This window comes from Ischnura elegans, chromosome 4 (assembly GCF_921293095.1).
Source record: "Ischnura elegans chromosome 4, ioIscEleg1.1, whole genome shotgun sequence".
Taxonomy (NCBI): domain Eukaryota; kingdom Metazoa; phylum Arthropoda; class Insecta; order Odonata; family Coenagrionidae; genus Ischnura; species Ischnura elegans.
This window is the reverse complement of record NC_060249.1, coordinates 49,454,655-49,478,026: the sequence shown is the minus strand read 5'-3', so window position 1 is coordinate 49,478,026 and position 23,372 is coordinate 49,454,655. Positions and strand designations below refer to the sequence as shown.

Genomic DNA, 23,372 nt, shown 5'->3' with positions numbered 1-23,372 from the left:
AAGGAAAGTTATGAAAGCAATAATGAATCAAGTGAAAATCTTTTTCTTTGAGAAACAAGATTCTTCCTTTACAAACACATGTCTACAACTTTAGTATCAACACTCAAGTATACTGCTAGCTGATTCATTTACACAATGGACGTCTTCAGGGGGCCATGATTTCCTTGTCTGCCATCATCTCAGTGAGCCTACGAGTTGTGATCTACTCATCTGCATTATCTCTGGTGGAGAATATACCTTAAATTTTTTTTCTATTATTCTTCTGTGAGACTTTTCTTCCCCTTCGTACTTTTTGGTCCACGTCTTCTTCAGCATCAAATATGAGGTTTCATATTCATCTGTGGAATACTCATATATTTTATTGAGCAAATTTCTTTTTCAAGGTAACGTTGCATAGATTGTTTCATAATCTTTGTCATCATTTCCATCTTAAAGTCATTTTTTGCCGTCATTTTAAATTGTCACAAATTTTTCCCTGCAAAAGTGTTTTCAAGCTATTGATTGATTGAATACAATGAATGCTAGTGATGATTCCATGCAACCTTCTTTAAGAGGCAAGTGCATCAAAACATATGTCTTCATTTTTCTGCACTCGTTGGGATAAGTGTGATTGGTCATCTTTGATCAGAAACATTTTATTCGTTCATTGACTTACTCAAAATTATTTGTAATTCTGCCATGCATCAGCATTACCAGAAGTGGCATTCAATCTGAATGTTAAAATGTCCACCTCCACATCAGTACACATGAATGTACAAGTGAGTGAACATTTCCTTCCCCATGTAAGTAATAGTGTGTAATTTGCTCCCATTCCAAGAAGATAAGATGGCACAAAATTTGCAGCTCCTAGTTGCCTGGTAATTTCTAGGAGTATGTCTTCTGCATCATTAACTATTTTCATATTTTCATGAGTAATCATCCTCATTGATCCATTTTCTTAAAAAATAGTGCCAGTTATGCTGTTAAAGCAACCCGTGCTGCCTTATATTGCCATTTGGCCCTGGTGCATAATCGCTAGCAGGGTAGTATGTAATCTTAGAAATCTTGAAGCCCCATTAATCCATCTCCTTTGACCAAATGTAAAGTTGTAGAATTATTTAGGTATTTTTGGTTTTCCATAATTTTCACATTTCTGGGAATGTGGAATGAACCATCATTCTTAATCGAAGGAAATATTTCCTGTATTACTTCAGGCTTATCAATTTTGATTCGTTGAAATTTCTCAGTTCCTATTTCATTTGAAAGATCATTGGTGTGCACGAATTCCTCATGAACTCCTCTAAAAGTTTATGGCCACCATGCTCAATTGTAGAGGATGTCAAGTATGAATGATGAGATGAAAAGGGTTAACCGAGGCTTTCATATTGATAATTATTGCTTTCCTGCCGATGATAATTTCAATAATTAGGTTTTTGAGGCATTATCAAAGTTTATTGGTCATAATAAATGTCCTAAAAGGAGTAGCTTTTCAAATCTTACCTCTTCCTTGAGGCGCAAAAGAGTTGGAGATTGGTTAAATTTAATTTGGAAAATAACTCATCAATGCATAGTTAACTGTGTGAGCATTAACTTCTTTTTTATTCAGTTAATATTTCATTCAGAGTAAAAATACGCCCATTTATGTTCAGCAGTTGTAATGCAGTTGCTGGAATTAAATTGAGGTATTCGTCAAGTTTTTCTTGATCTTAAAAAAAAAAAAAATTAGCATAAAAAGTATAATTGAATGTTTGGATCTTGTGTTTCGTTTTAATTTAGATGTTACTATAATTAGAGTGTATAAAATAGTTTTGTGTTGCATTTTCAATGGTGCTTATAAAGATCCGTTAAATTAGTCCAATTGGCGTTGTGGAGCATCAAAAAGCAAATAAATTGTGTGCAGTGCACTTACAGTGTGATGATGATTATAGCATAAATATTTATGAGCTCAATCATCTTGGATATATAGTACTAATTAACTATGGAGAATGGTTGATTTCATAAATCTCACACCTTAATATTGTATGAAAGATTAGTCGTATTACAATTATGATTTTGGCACTTCACCTATTTTTTGTGTTTTGGTATTGAAAGGATCATGATGATGCCAAATATCATTCAGTCACTTCTCACTATTCTATGCAATGCACATACAATAATATTTTTTAGTTGGATTGCAGGATTATTTTATTTTCATCTAAGTGTACATAAATGTTAAATATCATGACAAATCTGATAGAATCATTTTAATTAATACAGTCTCTGCTGGACTTCTTTGTTCTAAAACCTTGGAACTGCTGAAATGGTGCTTGGCAATATTATCAAGATCCTATCAATGGATGTGCTTCATCACACCAAACATGGTTTTTATTGTGATATGACCAGTAGTGTTGCAAAGCAAATTAATTTGAAACATTTGATGTGGCTTTAGATAGTTAGAAATTGCTAATGATTCCACTTTGTTTTTACTGAACTGAATACGCCCTTACCCCAATAAATCCTACTCCTCTCCCTCTTACAAAATAGGTGTAGTGAGTTCAATGAAATGTTATACTTTGATGATTCCTACCATTTAGAAAAGGTAACTATTCCATGTTGAATTTGTGAGTTGATCATGTCTAAAATTCCTTATAAGCTGATGAGCGATTAAAAATTCAAACTTTGATCACAGAAAGAGAGTTATAAAATCCATGCCAAAACATTATTCTGTTCATTTTTTGGGTAATTGGGAGGCCTTAATTTGAAGATTTTGCATTTGATTCTGCTTTTCTGTTACAGCTTATATATTAAAATTTATTCAAGGTTATTATTATTCTCTAAGCATTTCACATTTGCATTTTCACCCACTTAATTTGCAATGAAGCCTATTTTTTTAGAGAGAGACTTTTTATATTCTTGAATAAGAAAGCTTCTGAATTAGTCATTTAGAACTGCCCTGGACATGAAGTAGAATTTTTGGATAAATACTTCACCTTGTAACTAACTTCACCGCCACTTTTTCAGTATACCTTCTGCTTCTATGAGCATGGATCCCCACACGGGCCTCTTAGGTCATTTCGAACCGTATATATTTTGTTTTTTTTACGATTTTACCGTTCAAAAATTCTCTCGTCCTAGAAAAGTATGAAAATAATTTTGCTTCGAGGATATTTTTTTGTAATTTCATTCTCAATCATTAATTCAAAACCTAACTTTGGACATAATAGGAAAGAAACGCTATTAGTTCCCCGTAGTGACTATCCCTAATGCCCCAAAGGTGTAATGCATCATGATTTTAGTGTTTTTGGTTGAGCCCTTGACTAGTAAGAAAAAAAATGGCTACATTAGTGGCAGCAGATGAGGTGTTCAAATGTACAGATGGAAGGTATAATGATTTTTAGTATTGATTTTCTTACTAATTCCCCCTGTAATTTTGTTAGTAGCATGAAAATAGGCCTACCCCATGATGATATTACAGCAGGTGTTTCAGTTATGTAGATAGTTGCTTCCATGACAACTTTTTCCATCCATTATTTTAATGCAATGGTAGTATTTGTCCTCAGTCATAATCATCATTCATATATTGAATAGGAATAAATTTCAATTATTGACCATTCGGGATTTTTTATCATTCCACCCACCACAAATTGTATATTGTATGTTAGTAATACCTATTTGCCAGCTCATCTACTTTCCAAAGCTCTACGTAATATAATTATCATTGTATGTAGTCTCACTCAAAGGTGGGTTATTACACCTCAATTCAACCAATGTTTTTCCTTTAGGGTCTCAGAATTTGATGAAAATTTTTGTATGGGCATTTACCCAGCTAGCACACGGGAGACTGTCTCCCCCGAATCCTTAGAGACTCTCCACAGAAACCAAAGAGACCGCCTCCCGGAAGCGGTAAGCGTCTCCGGAGACAACAAGGAGACGGCCGGACGATACGATGACGAACCCATGACGAAATGTCCGCACTACTCAAGAGACGGTCTCCGATTTCCGATTGATGCGCCATCAAGCGATAACCACGCGAACTACGTCGGACACATTAACTGTGCGACGGTGGCGCCATCTGTTGTCATTTATCAGCACTACGAGCAGCGAGCTACAGTCGACCGCTACTTTACTATTCCAAGATACATTAACCGGCCACTTATAAATCTGTGGCGTATGCGAATTGACATTAAAGCATATTACTTACGAACATGGTGTTAATGGACTGGTAGCAACAGCGATGACAACACACAAACCGAAATCTCGGTGACAGAAACGTAGGAAATGTCAAAGAAAATCAAGCATTTGCAAATATTGGTTTATTTACAAAAAGTACTAGAACAAGCCACATTGAATGTCAGAGAAACTTCAAATATGAACTCCTATTACATAGAAACAGCTTTTCACAAGGCCACTGGGCATCAAGGGACTGAAGCAACACCTGAAAAGAAAAAGCAGAATACTTGCATTAAGAAAATGCTATGACTACACAAAAACAATAATAATGCTTTGAGAACTTTAACACGTTTTCTCTCAGGCTAAAATACTATGCAATGCCCAATTAATAGAGCCAATACGTAATGAAAATAACATACTTGATACACAAGAACAAGATGAGATTTTAAAGATAAAATGAACAAAATAGGAAATCTGTAAAGAATCCTCCCTGAATTAAAAACTGCAGAATCGCAACAACAAAGCTAAGCATTTTAGAAAATAGCATCTTCATCCTCACAGCAATATCCCAAGAATGTCACCATGCCATATGTTAAACCCACACTTAAGAATAAACAAAACACGAGGGATTTCCATTGTTCCATATCTTAAATGAAACATCAACAGAAAAACACCAGGCATCTCTGCCAAGGATTAAGTGCACAACCTTCTAATTCTACTGCAAAATTGCATGTCTGCTTCACAACATTGTGGAGATTCATCATGGCTGTGAACCATGCTCACCATCAGAAGGTATTAACATGTTCCATCACAAGGTAATAAGAACAATTGCGTAAAAATGAAGAAATTAAAAAAATTGTAATCACTCAAAATATTGACGAAGAATTTACTAGCAGAGAACTTGGCAAGTTTCACATAATCACCCAACAACATAAGTATGGGAACAACTGCCAAAGAATCCATCGATAATAGTTCCTCTATTAGATTAATATGCTCAAAACGGTACGGCTACTGCATGAGGAATGCAGATATGTGGTCAAACGGGTGTGGAAATGAACCATTTATGTGTCACCTATTAAATTAATTAAGAAATTCCTATTACTCCTTTAAACTGCATCAAATATAAAAATGACAATAAAAAAGGAATGAGATAGTCAATCAAGTACATTAACCAAAACAAATTAAATATCAACCAAATATGAGAGGATAATGAATAAAATAAAACCAAAGATTACGTATAAAGCTGTGCCTCCAAAGATTCTTCAACCAAAATGGTATAACAGGCAGATTGTCGCTGCAGAATAATCCTTATTGTGAATGTCTCCCACCAGCAGAAGAAACCAAACAGGATACATCACTCCGACACCGATAACTCCGCCTATTAATAAAGAAAAATATCTGTTACTACAGAATTAAGCTACACAATAACCAAGCAAGATAATGACAACTAAGAACCTACGGAGTTCTAAACCATCATCTCATGTAAACACACACAAAACAGCAACATTAAAAAATAAGTAAGCTGTATCAATACCACTTTCCACTCCCTATGTATAAGTCATCCAATTCTCAGCTACGATACCAGAAGAAAAACATCCTCAGAGTATTTTGGCCACCAGAATCAAGAACGATGATCCAATCGTCAGGTCCTTACTTCACCACCTATTAATGAAGATGTAAAAAAATTCTGTTAGTCCATGCATATAAACTGTAAGGGTGGATAAAAAGAAATCAAAAGAAGAACTCACCAAGCTTAAAAACCACCACTATTAAAAGGAACATCCACTGAGATGCCAATCAACCAGTTTCACTTTCCATAGATATGTATGATAACAAGTCAGAAGAGATTCACCCTGGAGTAATTGTTGCCCACCAGAATCAGAAGAACGATGATCCAATCGTCAGGTCCTCACTTCACCACCTATTAATGAAGATGTAAAAAAATTCTGTTAGTCCATACATATAAACTGTAAGGGTGGATAAAAAGAAATCAAAAGAAGAACTCACCAAGCTTAAAAACCACCACTATTAACAGGAACATCCACTGAGATGCCAATCAACCAGTTTCACTTTCCATAGATATGTATGATAACAAGTCAGAAGAGATTCACCCTGGAGTATTTGTTGCCCACCAGAATCAGAAGAACGATGATCCAAACATCAGGTCCTCACTTCACCACCTATTAATGAAGATGTAAAAAAATTCCGTTAGTCCATACATATAAACTGTAAGGGTGGATAAAAAGAAATCAAAAGAAGAACTCACCAAGCTTAAAAACCACCACTATTATCAGGAACATCCACTGAGATGCCAATCAACCAGTTCCACTTTCCATATTTATTTATGATACCAAGTCAGAAGAGAAACGCCTTGCAATATTAACAAATGATTAGTATTTCCCCAACTGCACTGATTTATCGGTACAATAATTTACAATCCAATCATAGTTAAATGCTACTGATTGCAGGATCACATGAGTACTGCGTCTTAACCGATTAATCTGATTTGAACATTTGATTGAATTGAACGACCTTAGTTTGGTCGCCATCTCCATAGAATTATGAATGATCAAAGTATTAATATTTCTCGCGCACTTACAAGTAAATATTGGCGCTATGTCAAACTACAAAATCAACTGACTACGTTAACATCAACAATGAACTGATAGTAACGAAATTAACGTAAAGTATGTGAAAATCATTTCGCGCACCCTATTTGTGAATAAACAGTGATAAATGAGCTGCCCTTATGATTCAGCCCTGAAGATGAGTGCCGAGACGGTACTTGAAACGTTGGCCGATATAAAAACATTAACCCGGAGGGATCCCGAGAAAAGTTTACCCACAATGATAAATCAGCTTTTTATGAGGTAAATCAACAATCAAGGGGATAGTGAGCCTATATGTCACTAAATTTTCAGCATTTTTTCGAATACTTTCCCCAAATTCAAGGTAAATAACGCAGAAGACGAAATTCGAGTGCAAGAATGAGAATTTATTTTTCTTTCCAATGTTATATGCTCCAACTATGTGCAACCATTATCACGAATTTAAATATGCAAAAGAAAAGGTTGCAGTCGTTCATAACGAACTTTACCTGTCCTTCTTACGAAAAATATTCAGGGCCCATTCCAAGGCCACATATACCTCATAATATTCTCACCTTTTAAACCTTCCCTGAACTTTCACTCACCAACATTTTAAAATCAAAATGAGCCAAATCGGTTCTCAAGTATTAGCAAGACTAAAGGACATCAATTCATTATTATAATCTATATCAGTAAATGTGACAATGCACCTCGAGCCACACAACATGGCGGCTAGCCGAATATTAAACATATCAACTTTCATTAATTTTAATGTCTCAAAATAAATCTGCTGTTTACATTAATTTTCCTTATTATCCGGAATTCAACAAAACTTAATAAATGTCCACAGAGTAAATAATGGCGTCGGAAGGATAACGGCCATGCTTCGTGAATATTTTCGACTTGCACGAGGCGATTTGGGATCAACACTAAGGTAGGTACATTAGATAACGAATATTATCCTTAATGAGGTTAATGAGTAACACATGAAAATACATGTAAAAGGCAACCATAAGCGAATCGAATACACTACCGAATAAATGACAAAATCTAAGTCCTTTGGGACACGTGAAGACAATATGATAATGCCATAAAAATTAGCAGGGATACAAATTAATCAGTACTTACCTCAAAGCGGTGAAAATGGACGCAGTTGAAAAAGCGATTGCAAGAACCGGCAAGCTCCAACAATGAGGATAAACACGTGCGGTGATCGTAACTTCGAAGGCAGGACCTCTCAGATTCGAGTTATGGCGGTTATGGCACTGAAAGGGACGAAGCGGATGTTGCAAGGGGGAGGAAGGGCTCTTTTCCGGTATCGGCGTAGTCAGCGATATAATTATACTAATTAATGTCTAATTCGTGTTATACCACGACGAATTACCAATATAAAATTAGAAAATAATTAAATATACAGCCATGATCACTCGGTATCCGCATAATGCCTCTTGAAGATAATGTAATTTCGGAAAGGCGAAGTGTTGACCTCGGAAAGAAGCGGAAGTGGGTGGGGGTGAACACTCGAAAATTGACGAACCAAGGGAGAAAGGGGAGAGGGCGGCCATCTCCTCGGGGTCTCTTACCTGTCGTCAAGAGACAGTCTCCTGTGTGCTTGTAGGGTATCAACCTCATGCTTAGTGCACTGAGAAAGTTTTTAAAAATATTGTGTCTTTTATGCACATTTTAATTTTTTTTGGTTTTTTTGTCAAAAAAAAGTGGCTTGAACCATGAAAGTGTTTCATTGTTACCACCCAATTGACATAGAGTAATGATTTATAGCTTATAGTAAAGCTAAGACTTTTTTTATACACAGTGTATAAAAAGTTTATTAAATTAACTTTTCTATTATTGTTACACTAAAATGTTTAACAGATTGTTAATTAACTTTTCTCACATACTGCATCTCAGAATCAGTCCTAACTTTTACTTTATAATTTAGGCGCATCTGTCTTACCATTCCAAAAATGAAATTTGGAGGCTACTCATGAATGGATTTTTAGAAAATATTTTAACATTTGCATTTTTCTCCCACATGGCATCCCAGTTCATCTATTAGAAGTAAATACCAAAGGCTTATAAAACAACTCTGCACTCATTTTACATTTGAGAGAATTATGTGATTCATATTCCACATTATTTGCAAAAATGCAAAAAATTGAAATGCATTTAAAATACACAATTCTTTTAACGGTCTTGGGGTTCATATGTAGTGGATAGAAACCCACGTAGAAATTTTCTTCAAAATCTGTCACCTTAAGGGAAAAACCTGGGTTGAATTGATGTGGAATGGCCTGGGTGCAAAAATAAATAAAATACAAACCTAGGAAAAGTACGTAGCATACCTACTTGAGAAATTCAGGCTCATTTCATAGTCAATTGAAATAATTTTTTCTTGGTAAATCTCATCCTTTGGTGTGTACAGTGTACATATCTCATACATTTTCATTTACTTCAGCTGTTTAAATGTTCATCTTTTACATTTATATCCCATTTGAAGGGAGGGTAAAAAATTTTCTGGGGTGCTTAAATAGTTCATTGACTTTTTTTTAATAACTCCAGAGCATCAAATGCCATTGTGAATATCAACACCATTCATTTCTATGGAGGGTTAAATAATTGACACTGTCTAACATCTGATTTGTGGCCCATTCATATCCAAAACCATGGCATTAAATGCCTAAAAATCATGCCTCATGAAGAAACGCATCCCATTGCATCTGAGTATTTAACTATAAGCTACCTGATCTGCATACCAGAGTTCCGGTGATCAATGTGGTTTCTCAAGGACGAATTTCTCTAGGGCAAAATCAAAAAAAGGGAATTATAATTTATGTTAGCGTAGGGATCTAGTAGAGATATCGAAGATTGAATCAAATCAAAACTTGAAGCTATAACTTGGTGAAGAAATCCCTATTGTGAGCACTTATCATATCACATAATTTTATCATAATTCACTTGCATGGCTATCAAGAATATATATGCCATACTAAAATATTCACATCAGTGGCAGGAGTAAATTTCAGCCTTTATTAAAATGCTTTTTATAAATTTCTTTTGTTATGTCATAGAGATTTATGCAATGAATTATCTAGAATTATTAATGCTTAATGATCTATATGAATTTGGCTGTAAAACATTTTGAGTTGCACCCACCCATGACTTAATCATTTTATTGGATCAAGCTGGCATAAAAAATATTTGTCAATAGGGACTTGAAAATGCCTACATTTTATGTGAATCATGATATAAATATCAAAGTGGGAATATCATGGGAACCGGGTTCGAATCCTGGTCAAGGAGGATGATATTTTCTCTGTGGATTTTTCACACTGCTATATCCTCCTTTATCTCGATATCTTTTGCCATCCTTGTTTAACCAGACATTCATCTTCTCTCTATTCTTGATGTACATATTCAAGTTGGATTTCATCTGGGATAGTAACTCCACATCATGGGTCTCTAAAATAACATATTAATTCACTTATTAATAAAGCATTTTTGGGTGAATATTGGGGATAAATTTGTCTTGAAGTCTTTGTAATGAATGAATCAATAGTTGATAGTACCTTGAATAACTTTGAGCGGAATAAGAAACTATAAAATTGAAATATATTAATGAGTTGGTGCATGCAAATGAGAAAAGCCAGCTCGATAACAGCTTTAATGAAACTACTGGAATTTTCTTCAACTTCTTGAGGTAGCTTTTATTAATATCACAGAACTTGAAGTATACTTAGTATTGAAAATATAAGCATTTTAAAGTTCTTTTTTATATCATCTATTAAATAATTTAAATTATGAGTACGTGAAGTGAAAACTCTAAAATCCTTACAAACTTAGCTGCCAATCGTGACTGTGAAGTTATCATCAAAGTAGAAGTGAATCTCTAGTTATCATCAAATGAACTGGAAGCATAGAAATTCTCTAAACCTACCGAAATCATCCAATCCAGTTTAAAATACATTTTCCTCATCCCCATCTCAAATCACAAATTCCACACTCATTCAGTAAAAACAAGTGGTCACCTCATCATCACCTCACGTTTTTTGGCGATTGTGTTGACATTGAGTCGTGCAAGGGGGGGAAAAGTTTTGCACAAACTTGCCGCCGCACCACTGCTGGAATGTCCAACTGTCGCGTGTGCATGGATGTGTTGTTGAATGTCTCCTTGAGCATGCCTGATTTTCGTTTCGATTCTCTTAAGTTCTTTCCTTGTCATGGTAGGGGCACCCAACCAACAGAGAGGCAAATTTTTTTTTTTTTTTAAATATCCACCCTTTTGGAAAGATAAATTAAAAGACTCACTTCTCACCCACTGAAAATGTACGTACACCAACTAGCACTCATTATTTGAACCAAAATAATTAGAATCCACTTTTTTTGCACCAACATCACTTGTTACGATTTTTGTGTTCTCTCCATAGTAGAAATTTCATTAGTTTCTAAAAATTATCAAACATCAAAAGAATTATTCTTGATCACAGCCATGGATTGTCATGATAGATACAGCAATTTAGTAAAAAAAACATTAGTTAATACACTTTTATTTTTTTTAAGCTCATTTAAAATCAAAAGGAAAAATAATGGAAATTATTTTGGGATTTTCCCCCTGATTAATTAAGCAAAAAAATTCTTTTTTTTTTAATACCTTACTCAATTCTTATTATCACGTCACAGTAAAGGTTCAACATTGGAAAAGTTCATTGAAGACTGAGAAAAAAGAAAAAAAATCTTTCCTTGAGCTCTCTTTTATGCCTGGTGATTTACTTTCAGCCCAGATTTTCAAGGTTTTGCATAATTAACCCCTTTATAATAGATTGCACAACTTGTGTGACACGAATTCCACTTTTAGTGCAATATTTCATAACAGACCATAAATTAGCTTTTCATTTAGTATTAATTTTAATAGAATTTATGAAGCATCTCCAATAATATTCACTCTAAAGTTACTAAAATATGAATGCTCAACGCATATTTGAGTGATAGTTAAATTTTTCTTGCTTGGTGAAAAATAAATTACTTCATAATTTGATGTCAATATCTGGAAGTTTTTTTGTGGCAAAGGTAGCTGTTGTACAGTAATGCCTTGTTAAGTGCCTGAGTTGGTGTAAAACAACTGTGGATATATAAACAGAAAGACAAGGAGTAGGAATAGGATGTGGCTAACATTTCAAAGGAAAAATATTGATAATTGATGATGGCATACTGTGGTCAAAACCAGTGAGGTTTACGTATGAATATTGTGGAAGCTTTAGGTTAGAACTCTGTAGTTTCTCAAACTAAGCTAGAGTACCATTAAAAAAATAGGCAAGGTTAAACAAATATAGGCAGACTCAGTGAGGGAAGGTGCTACAGGGGTTTAAGCGCCACCCAAAATTTTTTCAGCTTTCCCAAAAATACTGTCTGCAACTGACAAAGAAAAGGTGGGTTAGTGTTTGATCATTTCGATAAAAAACTTGTTGGTAAATGTGCACTTCCACAATTTAGGGTCAATTTTTCAATTAAAAGGTCTACATACCGATAGAAATTTAAGGGGGCAGTTAACCTGCATTAAACTAGTCCCCTCCCCCCAGGAAATTAATTTCTGGTGAGAGATGATTAAAAAAAAAATATCTGAACACCTTGGAAATCTGTCAATCTCTGGAAGCTCAATGACCAGGCAGCTGATTTGTGTTGTACGTATTATGGTGTCTGTCCTTTTGTGTTTGCGTGTGTGTTTGTTTGTGTGCGTGCGTACGCGTTCACATGTTTTGGCGGTTGGGTGTGCGGCCCAGGTGATAGGAATCTACTGCTGTCGCTGGTGTTCGACGCCAAGGTGACCGAGTGGTTCCCAAAAAACGTCAGCCAGTCTTCGAAAGAGGAGAAGGGGTAAGCTGCTCTGCTATTGAGCCTGTCCATCTCGATCCTCCTCCACCAACCTCCTACACCACCACCACAGAATATTGTAAAGTATAAAACCTTTATTTATTTATTTATTTACTTTATATTTATACTCTCTCACTCTCCATCACCCGGTTTCTCTATGCCATTTTTTTTTGTATGAGAGAACTTAGTTTTACTTTGAAATTGAATATCAAATTTCCAAAGTGGTGCTTCTTTGCGTGCTCCTGTGTCAAATGTACCCCTCTCTCGCTCGTCCCCCACTCTTCATGCCTCCTCCTCCCTCCCCTCCTTGTTTGGTTTTTTCCTCCCCTTACCCTATCGGTCCCACCCCTTGGCCCCCCCTGACCCCCCTTTTGCCATATAACTGCTTAGCCCTTTGCACTCCTCCCCCCCCCCCTAGAACGGCATGGTCAACAATTCCTCCGGCCCCCCTCTCTTCCCCTCCCCCGCTAATGGTCTTTTTTGGTTTAGGCTCTGACCCCTTCCCTAAGAAAGATACAAGGATGATACAAATAATTTTTTTATACTACATACTTAGTTCATTCGCCTGGTTGCAAATTGTGACACAAAAGTTTTTTTTCTGATACACCACAAAAAACCAACTCCTATACATAGCTGATAGTCTAACTGCCTTTTGGCTGCCAACAAATTTGTGGGGGGGTTGAGTTCAGGCTTCAAAGACACTGTCTTCAGATTGTACTTTATCTGAATGTATTGTATATAAATAAAGGAAAAGTGGCCCCTTGAGAAAAAGAAAGATAAAAATAGAAATGTTTATATTGTTTAAGATGATGTTGATTACTTTCATATACATATTAATATCTATATCACATATAATTTAAACTAGTTAATGAGCTCATCTCTTATTTCCCGTAGAACTAGCTCAAGTTATTTGAAGGAAAACATATTCCTGTAATAAATATTCAGGTACCTACAGCATGAAAAGACCCCAAATGGGATAGCTGTGTGTAAAAACAGTTCTTACGACGGAAAAGTATGACCCTCTGGAGGGCAGTTTCCATTTATTATTTAAATAATTTTTATGCCTTTAGACACCATCAGGGCATGCATGAAAAATTACAGAATTAGCTAAGCATGTAGATCATAATGACGACTCTAATAATGTTGTCAAATATGAAGATATCTTTTGTAAACGATTAAATTAAATTCAAAAAAATTAATTTTAGGTTTCCTAGAGTTAATGCCTTGAAATAAAGGTCTGTTAATGTGAATAAATTCATGGTCTGTGATTCCCTTCATAAATTATTTTGTGGCTTTATCATCTGGAATGCATGCCAATTTCCTCTTCAATTGAATGTGTTGGCAGCCAAAAGGCTAGAGATGATACCCCAAGAAAATACTTATATATGGTGTAAAATAAGTACTCATCACATATTTATTGATGCAGCTATATAGTACAGTAATGCGAAGCAGCTATGGTGTTTACTTTCCCTCTTTGGAATTATAGGATTTAAAATTCTTTCAGCTTTAAGGAAATAGAATTTTACTACCACTCTAATTTTTAAATGGGTTCCTGGGTGATTGTCCCTGGTTGAATTGAAAGACCAGGTAGTTATATCCCTTTTTTTTTAGTATATGTAAAACTATCTCTATTTGCTGGTGTATTAGCTGAAGTTGGCTTTAAAATGTGTTAAACTTGCTCAAAAAGTCAGGCATCGAAAATGTATGTAGCTCTGAATTATGTAGTACATTCTCAATGATATGAAGTCCCTATTTCCCGAGTTTCCAATGGGAACGCTTTGGTATTCCATAAATTTAGTCCTTCATCAACTAGGGATCACTAACTATAAGTCCTCATCATTCTGTCCTTTTAATTGGGTTAATCATTGTATCAGAAATAAATTATTTTACTTCATTGTCCCACTCAAGAGTTGAGTGCAAAGGGTTAAGAGATCTGAAATCTTTGGTCGCCTTTTAATCGGTGGATTTATAATAATGGTGCAGTCGAATGTTAAAATTTTCACATACCACTTTATATATGTCTAAATGGATATACATATATATATATTTGAGATGGGAGCACTATTTGATTAATTCGAACCATGAAATACAAAACAATGAGCACTGCATTTCTTTTTATGTTTTTTTTTTAAATCATAGCATTCATGCATGTCCGTATATCTCCATGATTAGTTTATCACAAAATTCTGATCACCAATGCTGTCATGTTTGTACTCTGTAGAGCATGAGGTAATAAACTAGACTCCAGCATATATCACGGCTCTTTTAAAATATTCAAGAGAGTCTCATGGTTGCTTTTAGCTTGGCACTTTCATGGTGGATGATGGTTCTCTGACTAAGCTTGTCAATGTTAAGTGAAAGATTTTATTGATTCTGCCACCTTCATGATTTTTTTAGAAGTGTGGAGTGGTATTTGAATTGCAACAATATATTTTCACAGACAGCTTGTCAGTGCATCATCTGAGAAAAAGATATTTGCTTGGCACATCATGTTGGCAGTGTTTTACATTGAGAAGTTGACATTTAATTTTGTTTTCGATTCAGATTTCATTCTTGGGGCTAGTAGAAATTATTTTGCCTGAACAACATGACTCCAAGCATATTTCTTACTTGCACATAGCTAAGGCGTACTCGAGAATGAGGAATTGTCATTGAAATGCTTTCTTGAAGGCTAGGAATTTTCTTGTGATAACCTGTGACATGCATAGAGTAGATATTGAAATACAAGAAATGATTATTGGACAGAAAGTGATTTATTTGCCACATTTTTGTTTATTTTTCATTTTCAGTAGTAGCTTTGTAAATGCTATGTGAATTATATTGTGTATATTGCCACTAATCAAGGGAAAAAATCAGCCTTAAAAAAGATGACTTATTTCTTGATTGATTGTAATATTATTGCGAGCTATAAAATGAGAACTTTGAATGCCTTGGTTATGCATCATTTTATGCATACCAAAGGTTATTCTACAAATATATTTATTGAATATTCTTTTTGATCATTGCCACTGCTTGACATTCTATTGGATAAAAGTAGATGCTGAATGTTGAGGTGTGGGAGTGAGCTATGCTTTCTTGGTGTTGCTCTCACTGGCTTGAAAAAAAACCTATATACAGTCATAAAATTTTCAGGAAAGTCTGTGCCAAATTCTTGTCATGCTTGTAGTTGCTTGAAAACACGATAGAGGTAATTTCCAACCTGTTATTTCATTGGTTCTAATGATTTCAATCCATTTATGAAAATATGCATATATCAACTTCCACACAAAGGAAAGCAGTGGTTTCAAATTAGTGTTTTAGCGCATCAATAAATATTTTGTTTAGAATATTTGCTTATCATTTATAATGGTACATCATGAGTAACATGATTCTTATGTATTTCTAGAAGGGTTCATGGGTTTTTGGTCGAAAATTTGGGATTTGTTTCCTAAGTTACCTGGCAGATGAGTGTAAATTATGAACCCGAGTGTCAAATGCATCCAGTGTTTAAATCCTAAGAAATTATTTTGTTCCTTCAAGGAAAGGATAAAATATTTACATCAAGTGTATTCCTTCCCTGGTTATTTGTAAGGTGTTCGGAAATGGGCCATAGTTTTACATTGCATTTCTTTTGTATCCCATAATTGCGACCTTAAACCATGAAACTTTCTACGTCACATCCTAATGAATGAAAGCAGGTTTTGATAGTAGCTTCGCCTAAATTATGATGACAATTGCTTTTTTAAGTGTTGCTAAAGAGCTATGTTGTATTGTGGCAAAATCATAGATATATATAAACGGCGTTGTTCTGTTGATGTTATTACTATGTGGAAATGTTTAACCTTGATTTCTCTCTCCTGCTGGCAATTGGGGGAGTTTTCCCCTGACATTGCCCAACTCACTCTCACACAAATCATTTATGCACTGCACTTCCTGGATGATGGAATGTAAGTAGGGTTAAGTTAAAAAAAAAAAAGAACTCACCATTTTTTTCTTTCAGAATATCCTCATCATTGATGAAAAGCACATTTTAAACATGTTTTTTTTTTTTAATCTTCTTGATAACAAAATGAAAGAGTCAAAATCTCTTTTGCACCATTTGCACTGCATCCCAGGTTGAAAAACCTCCCACAGGATTACTCGTTCATAGTGTCAGTGTCTGGAATGGGACTCATTCACGTTCACATGTTGGTCAGGAATGCTGTTTTCTCTGCCATAGTAAAATGTTTGGAAGAAGGCATTTATACAACTGGTCCGTTATAAGGGAAAGTGTTTGTTTGTATGATAATATTTTTTTCAGTCTCCATAATTGGAGGCCTATAATCATGAAGCTGGTTTTGCAGAAGTGCGTGTTTTTTTAGGATGTTCTTTTGAAAGACAAAATACAATCTAATCTAGACTAATTTAGACACATTGAGGTGCTTGAATTGGGTAGCTGCCCCATTTATCTGAAGCATCTGGTACACATGCATGCATGGTAATTGAAGTGTAGCTAAGAAATTTCTATGAAAGAAGGTTCTATAGTTGTATTAGTTTACCTAACTATAATTATGAAAAATAAATAAAATTAGAAGTAAGTATATGTATTTGTATGGCATTTTAAGAGTAGATTACAATTACACATATTTCTTTCATCCTCCAGGTAATGGAACTTGTCTTTACAATTGAAGGAGGGGGCCGATGTAAGAATATACATACGTACTCGTGATTAGCTCATTTGAGTGGGGAAATAAATTAAATCTCTTTCTAGGGTTTAAAAATTGCAGAAGAGTTCAGCTACTCCCCCAAAGGTTTAGTCAGTTTAAACAGATTTTTATCCAAATTAATCATAGATAACTTTACGTAATTCCTGAATTGATTTCTATTCTTGGGGATTTGTACAGTTTCATTGAGTTTGTGATACATATGAAATCCAAACCCTCGCACCAGGAACATCTCAATGCAAATTCTCCTTCTTCATATACTTCAACTTGGCTTAATCAGCTTCTCTTGGTAAGAATTGTTGGAAATAACTCAATTAAAAACTTAGCTATTACTATCACTTGCTAACAAGGTGGCCTGGGTCAGCTGTAATTGCCTTTTTCCAATTACTGTTTACTTTGGCATCACTTCACACTTCCCAAGATTTTACTGCCATTATTACTGCTGTTGTGGAATCTTCCATGATAGTGAAAGTGGCTCTAAAGTTCACTTGTTTGCAAGAGCATGACATATTTTTTTTCCAAATTTCTGTCGAAGGATATTCCACACATATAAATGCTTGATCTATTTTATATTTTGTAACTATTTTTTCGTAACTAAATGCCGATATATTGCAATTAATTTTTGGTATCATATATTATACTTTTCACTTGGTGAAGACATTTAAAACCCAACCCCTAATATGCTTAAATCAAAAGCCTACACCAATGAAATTAATGGCTTTCAATTGTTACTGATTATGTGTTGTTTTGTCTTGGGTGTCAAGCACATATGCTGGAGCCTGGTGGTAAATAATTTGCTGCATGTTTGGTTCTGGAGATAGAATAGTGTTCCATTCAAATTTTTCTCTTCCTTTACCCAATTTTTTATGTATCTTCTGAATTGCACTAACTGACACATATTCCTGTTCACTCCGTGCTTTTATAAGCCCCATAGACCTGCTGATGATTCTGTTGCCCAGGTAAAGTACATTATTATAAACCCATCACTTCAAAAAAAAATTTTTACAATTTTTCATGATTGTATTGAGAACTTAAATTATGTGAGGACTTAATGTTAGCAAACTTTCAGAAAAAAAAGGATTAATCACAGAATGAAAAAAGATAATTAATTAATTTTTTAAAATTGGCATCACTCTTGAGAATATGGAAATCACTGCAAGAAAAGATTAATGCATGCCTGACCAATCATTGAGACTACAGAAATTATACAGTGTATACATCAAGTATGTGTTCTTAACTGTTAGTGATTCTCCTTATGACTCTTATACCCTTTCTTGAGTTCCTAGAATCCATCCCACCCCCCAACCCCTAATATATCCGCTCCAGATTACTTGTATGAGGTTTGAATTTGTATATCTAGTTGTTAACTGCTTCCATTAACTTGGAATCGGATAAATATTTGTTCCATCTACCCATATGCTACTTCGCACAGTTCTGTAGATTTAACTGATGCAAAATATGTTGACTTGTATTCATTGGTGTACCTGCTCCCTCTTTATATCACGCGTGGGAACTGTTTAGACTAAAATGCTCTACCCCCAATCCCTTTACTGATATTTTTACCCATAGAATCTATAAAGAGAATGTATCTTAATTATTATAATTAGCGTATTAGTAATGCCCATATTGTCGTTACAGTTTTTGAGAATAAAATCCTTAATTTTATCAAAGTTTATTCTTAGGGTAAAATTAAATTAAGCTTATTGACTACATATCTAGTTCAACTTAAAATGTTATGTATATCCTCTAAAGCATAACTGACCATGCATTCCTTTCGGAATACATAATATTTAATATGTTGATTCATTTTTTTTAAATTATCATTCCTAAGTTAGATACCTTGGAGTTAATTGTTATTAAGATTTGAGTTTTGAAATAAAATATCCTATAGATTTATTGTGTTGTGATATACATTAATCTATGATTTTTTTCTGTCTCCTCATTCATACAAGTCTATATGCCTTTTAATTTTCTTGAGGAGACAAAAATATGAAATTTTAAAGTGAAAACATAAATTTTGAATGAAAAATTGTTTAACATAACTGTGAATTTTATTACTTCTTTCCTTCTTTTTTTTCCTCTGCTTGCCTGCGTCAAATAGGAAAGAGTTCAAACAACGTTTTGGTATAACTGTATCATTTGTGGCCACAAGAAGTGGTCTCACAAGATGGCAAGATTATCCAGTGTCTGAAGAAGAAGCTTCCTCAGAGCCGTAAGGAGCACAAATCTCTTACTTTTGATTGCATCTGTGGAAATGTGTGAATGCCAACTACTTTCATACTGTGTAGTTCCCTCCCCCCATTAATTATTGACTGCATTATAATTAAATTTTTATTTATCCAGAAGATCATATGTTACGGTGACACAAAGGCGTTGCCAGGACGGTGTGTTGGGCAAGGCCGTAGCCAGAAAATATTTTCAGGGGGGTTCATGGAATAGTCGACAAACATAAAATTATTTTTATAAGATAAATAAAATAGCATATACGGTTAAATATACATATTTATTATGAACCCTTAAAGGAAAATATAAAAATATTATTATAAAATTGAATTTAGCCTTCTAGCTTTCTTTGCAGCGAACAAATGAATTAACTCCTCGGTGTCGAAGTCAATTCTGCGGTCCCTCAGGAGGCTCATAAGTCACTCACCTCTCTACTAATTCACAGCACTTTAATTTCTCACTCTGCACTACAACTACACACACTGCACCTTCAAATTCGCTTAGATAATTATTGACTTAAGTCGCATTGGACTACTGGATGTCTCTGCGCAGCTATATAATATCGTTGTGTGAGCACCAAGCGAGCATAAAGTATCTATTTAATTTTTTTCATTTCGTGGGGGGATCAATCCCCCTTAACCCTCCCCCCCTGGCTATGGCCTTGCCTCCCCCCATTAATTATTGACTGCATTATAATAATAATAAAATGTTTATTTATCCAGAAGATCGTATGTTACAGTGACACAAAGGCGTTGCCAGGAGGGTGTGTTGGGGGACATGACCTGGGGGGTAAGAGGGATGGAACATCCCTTTGGGGAAAATGTGTACATTTTTATCTCCATAAATCACATTTCATGCTATTTTGGCACTTTAAATTACAGAATTGATGGTTTGTCAGGAAGCTGTTTTAATAAAACATATTGGTGGAGTAGAATACATTTGTTTTATAGGTTAACTAGTAGGCCTTCCGGCTTTGCTCCGGGAGGATAGTACCTAGAGAAGAGGGAAACTTGGAACTTGGAATTCATAGTCACATGGCATGATTTTTAGGTAAAGGAGCAAAGCAGGAATGATGATGATATACATAAACAGTGGAAAAAACTATTTCCATATGTTGCACGAGATCAGCTTATTTTTACATTATATTTTTGAGTGTTTCAATAGGTGTGCCTACCTGGCAGGATTGCCAACCCCAGAAATTGCATGATGTAACGTAACAAACCGTAAAGAGAAAACGACACAAAGAACTCATCAGACACTACTGAAAGTGGCACTAAGGGGTTCGATAGCATGAGATGTACCTATGCACACATATACTAACTTTGGTCGCAATCCATGCAGCCATATGGAAATGCATAACAGATAGATGAACAGACATTCTCTTTACATATATGTAAATATTTTTCTGGTAAAATTAATTGGTTTGGGTATGTGTTCTGTGTACCTCCCCTGGCTATGCCACTGGTGTAACACAAAACAAAGATATAGGACACGTCATTGAAATTAACCGAGCAAAATATATAATTCCAAACAATGTACATAGCATAATGAACAATGACCATATCATCAAACGATGAAAACTATTTCAGAATGATGAAAAGTGACATACACACATATTTATGCAAAGTTAAGGATTGTTGTAGGACTCTTGTAGGCTATAGAAACATTTCAATATCTCCACTGCAAAAACGCTCAACAATCTCCCACCAAATCAAATTTGCTCATCAAGTAGCCCAACAATACGAATCCGTTCAGCTGGTAGTGTCCGGAGCATAAACGCTCACCTCCAAGCTTAGAGAATAGGAGATGAGCGGTTATGCTCCGGACACTGCCAGCTGAACGGATTAGTATTGTTGGGCTACAAGATGAGCGGATTTGATTCGTTGGGCGATTGCTGAGCGTTTTTACAGTGGAAGTATCGATTTACCCACTGCCTTTTACGATTTACCCACTACGATTACAATACCTTTTAAAGTTGGCTTAAAATCTTTTCACTGAGGTGATACATCTTAGTTTGTTGGGGAGTAAATTATGCACTTTTGAGCCCACAGCCATATATGGACTTGTGGAGGGTTGTGTGCACTTATGAATGTGATCTAGTTAGGTGATCATGGATATCCTGATTTATCTTTATTCAATGGAGGTTGAGCTTACTTAATATACACTATTTAAATGTGTAGAGGCATGGTACTGTGAGAAGTTCCAGCTCATCAAACATATACATATATCTCTTCTTGATTTACCCTTGATTTTTCCGAGTGCTCTCCTCTGTTGCATGCCATGATAAACATCCTAGCATGTTGTGATAAACATCCTACTCAATAATATGTCTCTTGATGTATCCCGTACATAATTGGAATAATTAAGCTACTAATTGGCTATAGTGAATTTGTCCAAGAACAGAAAATACAATAAATTCTAATTAAAGGTGGAAGTAAATTATCTCCGAAACCGGAGATTTGATTGCCTTAAGAAATCATCGATGGGGAGGGTAACATGTGTTAACCTGCACAGGGCTGGGCTAATTGTAATGGAGGGTTTTGTTCCTATTGGGAGTTTGTACGAGGGTTGTACCAAAAGTAAGGTTCCCATATTTTTTACAAATACAAAACTTTTTTATTGATATTAATTTTCACATCGTTGAAAAGCTTACACTTTTGTCTATTTTTCAACATAGTCTCCATTTTTTCGACACACTTTTAAAGACAGTGCTCCAGCTTTTTTATCCCTAAGTTGAAGAAGTCTCCCGCCAACCCGTTGAGGAAGTGTGTGACCTCTGATTGGACTTCATCGTCGCTCTTGAAGCGTTTGCCACGTACGAGTTTTGTTTCAGGGATATAATGAAATGCCCACGCTTCATCTCCGGTGACGGTAGAGACCAACAACTTCTCCTTGTTGCCCCCACCTTAAAATTGTTGAAGAAATTTTCGAGCAGTGTCAAGACATTGCTCCATGAGTCCGTCAGTCAGCATCCGGGGGACCCAGCAAGCACACACCTTGCGATAACCCAACGTTTCTGTTAAAGTTCTTTCAATTGTGCCGTGAGAAGCTTCAGAAATGCATTCAACAAATTCATGCACAGTGACCCTGCAATCTTTGAGCAGCTCACTGTTGATCTTCTGGACAATCCAAAACCGGCGGTCTTCCACTCCGTTCTTCATCGTGAACTTCCGTGCGACCCCCGGCAAAAGCCCTGCAACATTTGCAGACGTGCTGAATGGACATGCACTCTTCACCATAAATTTCAGTCAGTTGCTGATGAATCTCCAATGGCGGTAACTTCCTTGCAAGGAGAAATCGGATTAATGCTCGATCCTCACACTTGGCGGGAACGGGGATCATCACTTTCATTGTTGACGGTTGCTAAGCCAATAATGAGCGACACAATGAATCGCGGACTGGCGGACTCGAGAGTAGGGGAACCACTGCGCACGGCAATGTTGTGGGATTTAGCCTAGCACCTTCGCTCAACATTGTAGCTCATTGGGATCCTTACTTTTGGTACAACCCTCGTATGACTACCTCATGTTGTAGACGAGTTCAGTGAGGCACACCCAACCCTTCGGATGTACAAGAATCCTTAGCAATGTGGCATCATACAATCCCCAGGAAGGAATTGAAAACTGAACCCTTATGAGGGAAGGTACCAAAGAATCAATACTGGACTGTGTTCAAACTTTGCATTGTGATAGAAAATACTGTATCCTGTGCACCCCGTTCAGGAAAAAATACTTCCTAGCTCTTTTTGATGCAGTCTAATATAGGAACTCGTGATTCGTTGCTAAATCGATAAATTTATGTATTGATTTTGTTCAATTATTCACAGTATAGGCATTATGTGCATGATACCCCAGCTGGTTGCATACGGACTGTAAGAACACTAATA

The 23,372-nt window shown here is 35.5% G+C and overlaps 1 protein-coding gene and 1 long non-coding RNA gene across 6 annotated transcripts in view; one reads left to right on the top strand and one right to left on the bottom strand.

Moving 5' to 3' along the window:
• Nucleotides 1-23,372, top strand: part of LOC124157414 (voltage-dependent calcium channel subunit alpha-2/delta-3) — a 164,528-nt gene that overhangs the window by 115,375 nt on the left and 25,781 nt on the right. For 2 of the 4 annotated variants that reach the window (XM_046532108.1, XM_046532106.1), the window contains 3 exons: nt 12,470-12,584; nt 18,190-18,222; nt 19,365-19,475. In XM_046532108.1, coding sequence (XP_046388064.1) covers nt 12,470-12,584; nt 18,190-18,222; nt 19,365-19,475 — 259 coding nt within the window. The remainder of the gene's footprint in view (nt 1-12,469; nt 12,585-18,189; nt 18,223-19,364; nt 19,476-23,372) is intronic. The other 2 variants (XM_046532110.1, XM_046532107.1) reach the window with 2 other exon arrangements.
• On the bottom strand, nt 4,257-7,974 carry LOC124157415. 2 transcript variants are annotated; one of them, XR_006864588.1, is made up of 6 exons: nt 7,845-7,974; nt 6,395-6,498; nt 6,136-6,308; nt 5,663-5,790; nt 5,364-5,506; nt 4,257-4,393 (listed from the first exon to the last, which is right to left on the bottom strand). It is a non-coding gene; the product is annotated as an uncharacterized LOC124157415 (long non-coding RNA). The 2 variants fall into 2 exon arrangements; XR_006864587.1 differs by lacking the exon at nt 7,845-7,974 and having other exon boundaries at nt 6,395-7,544.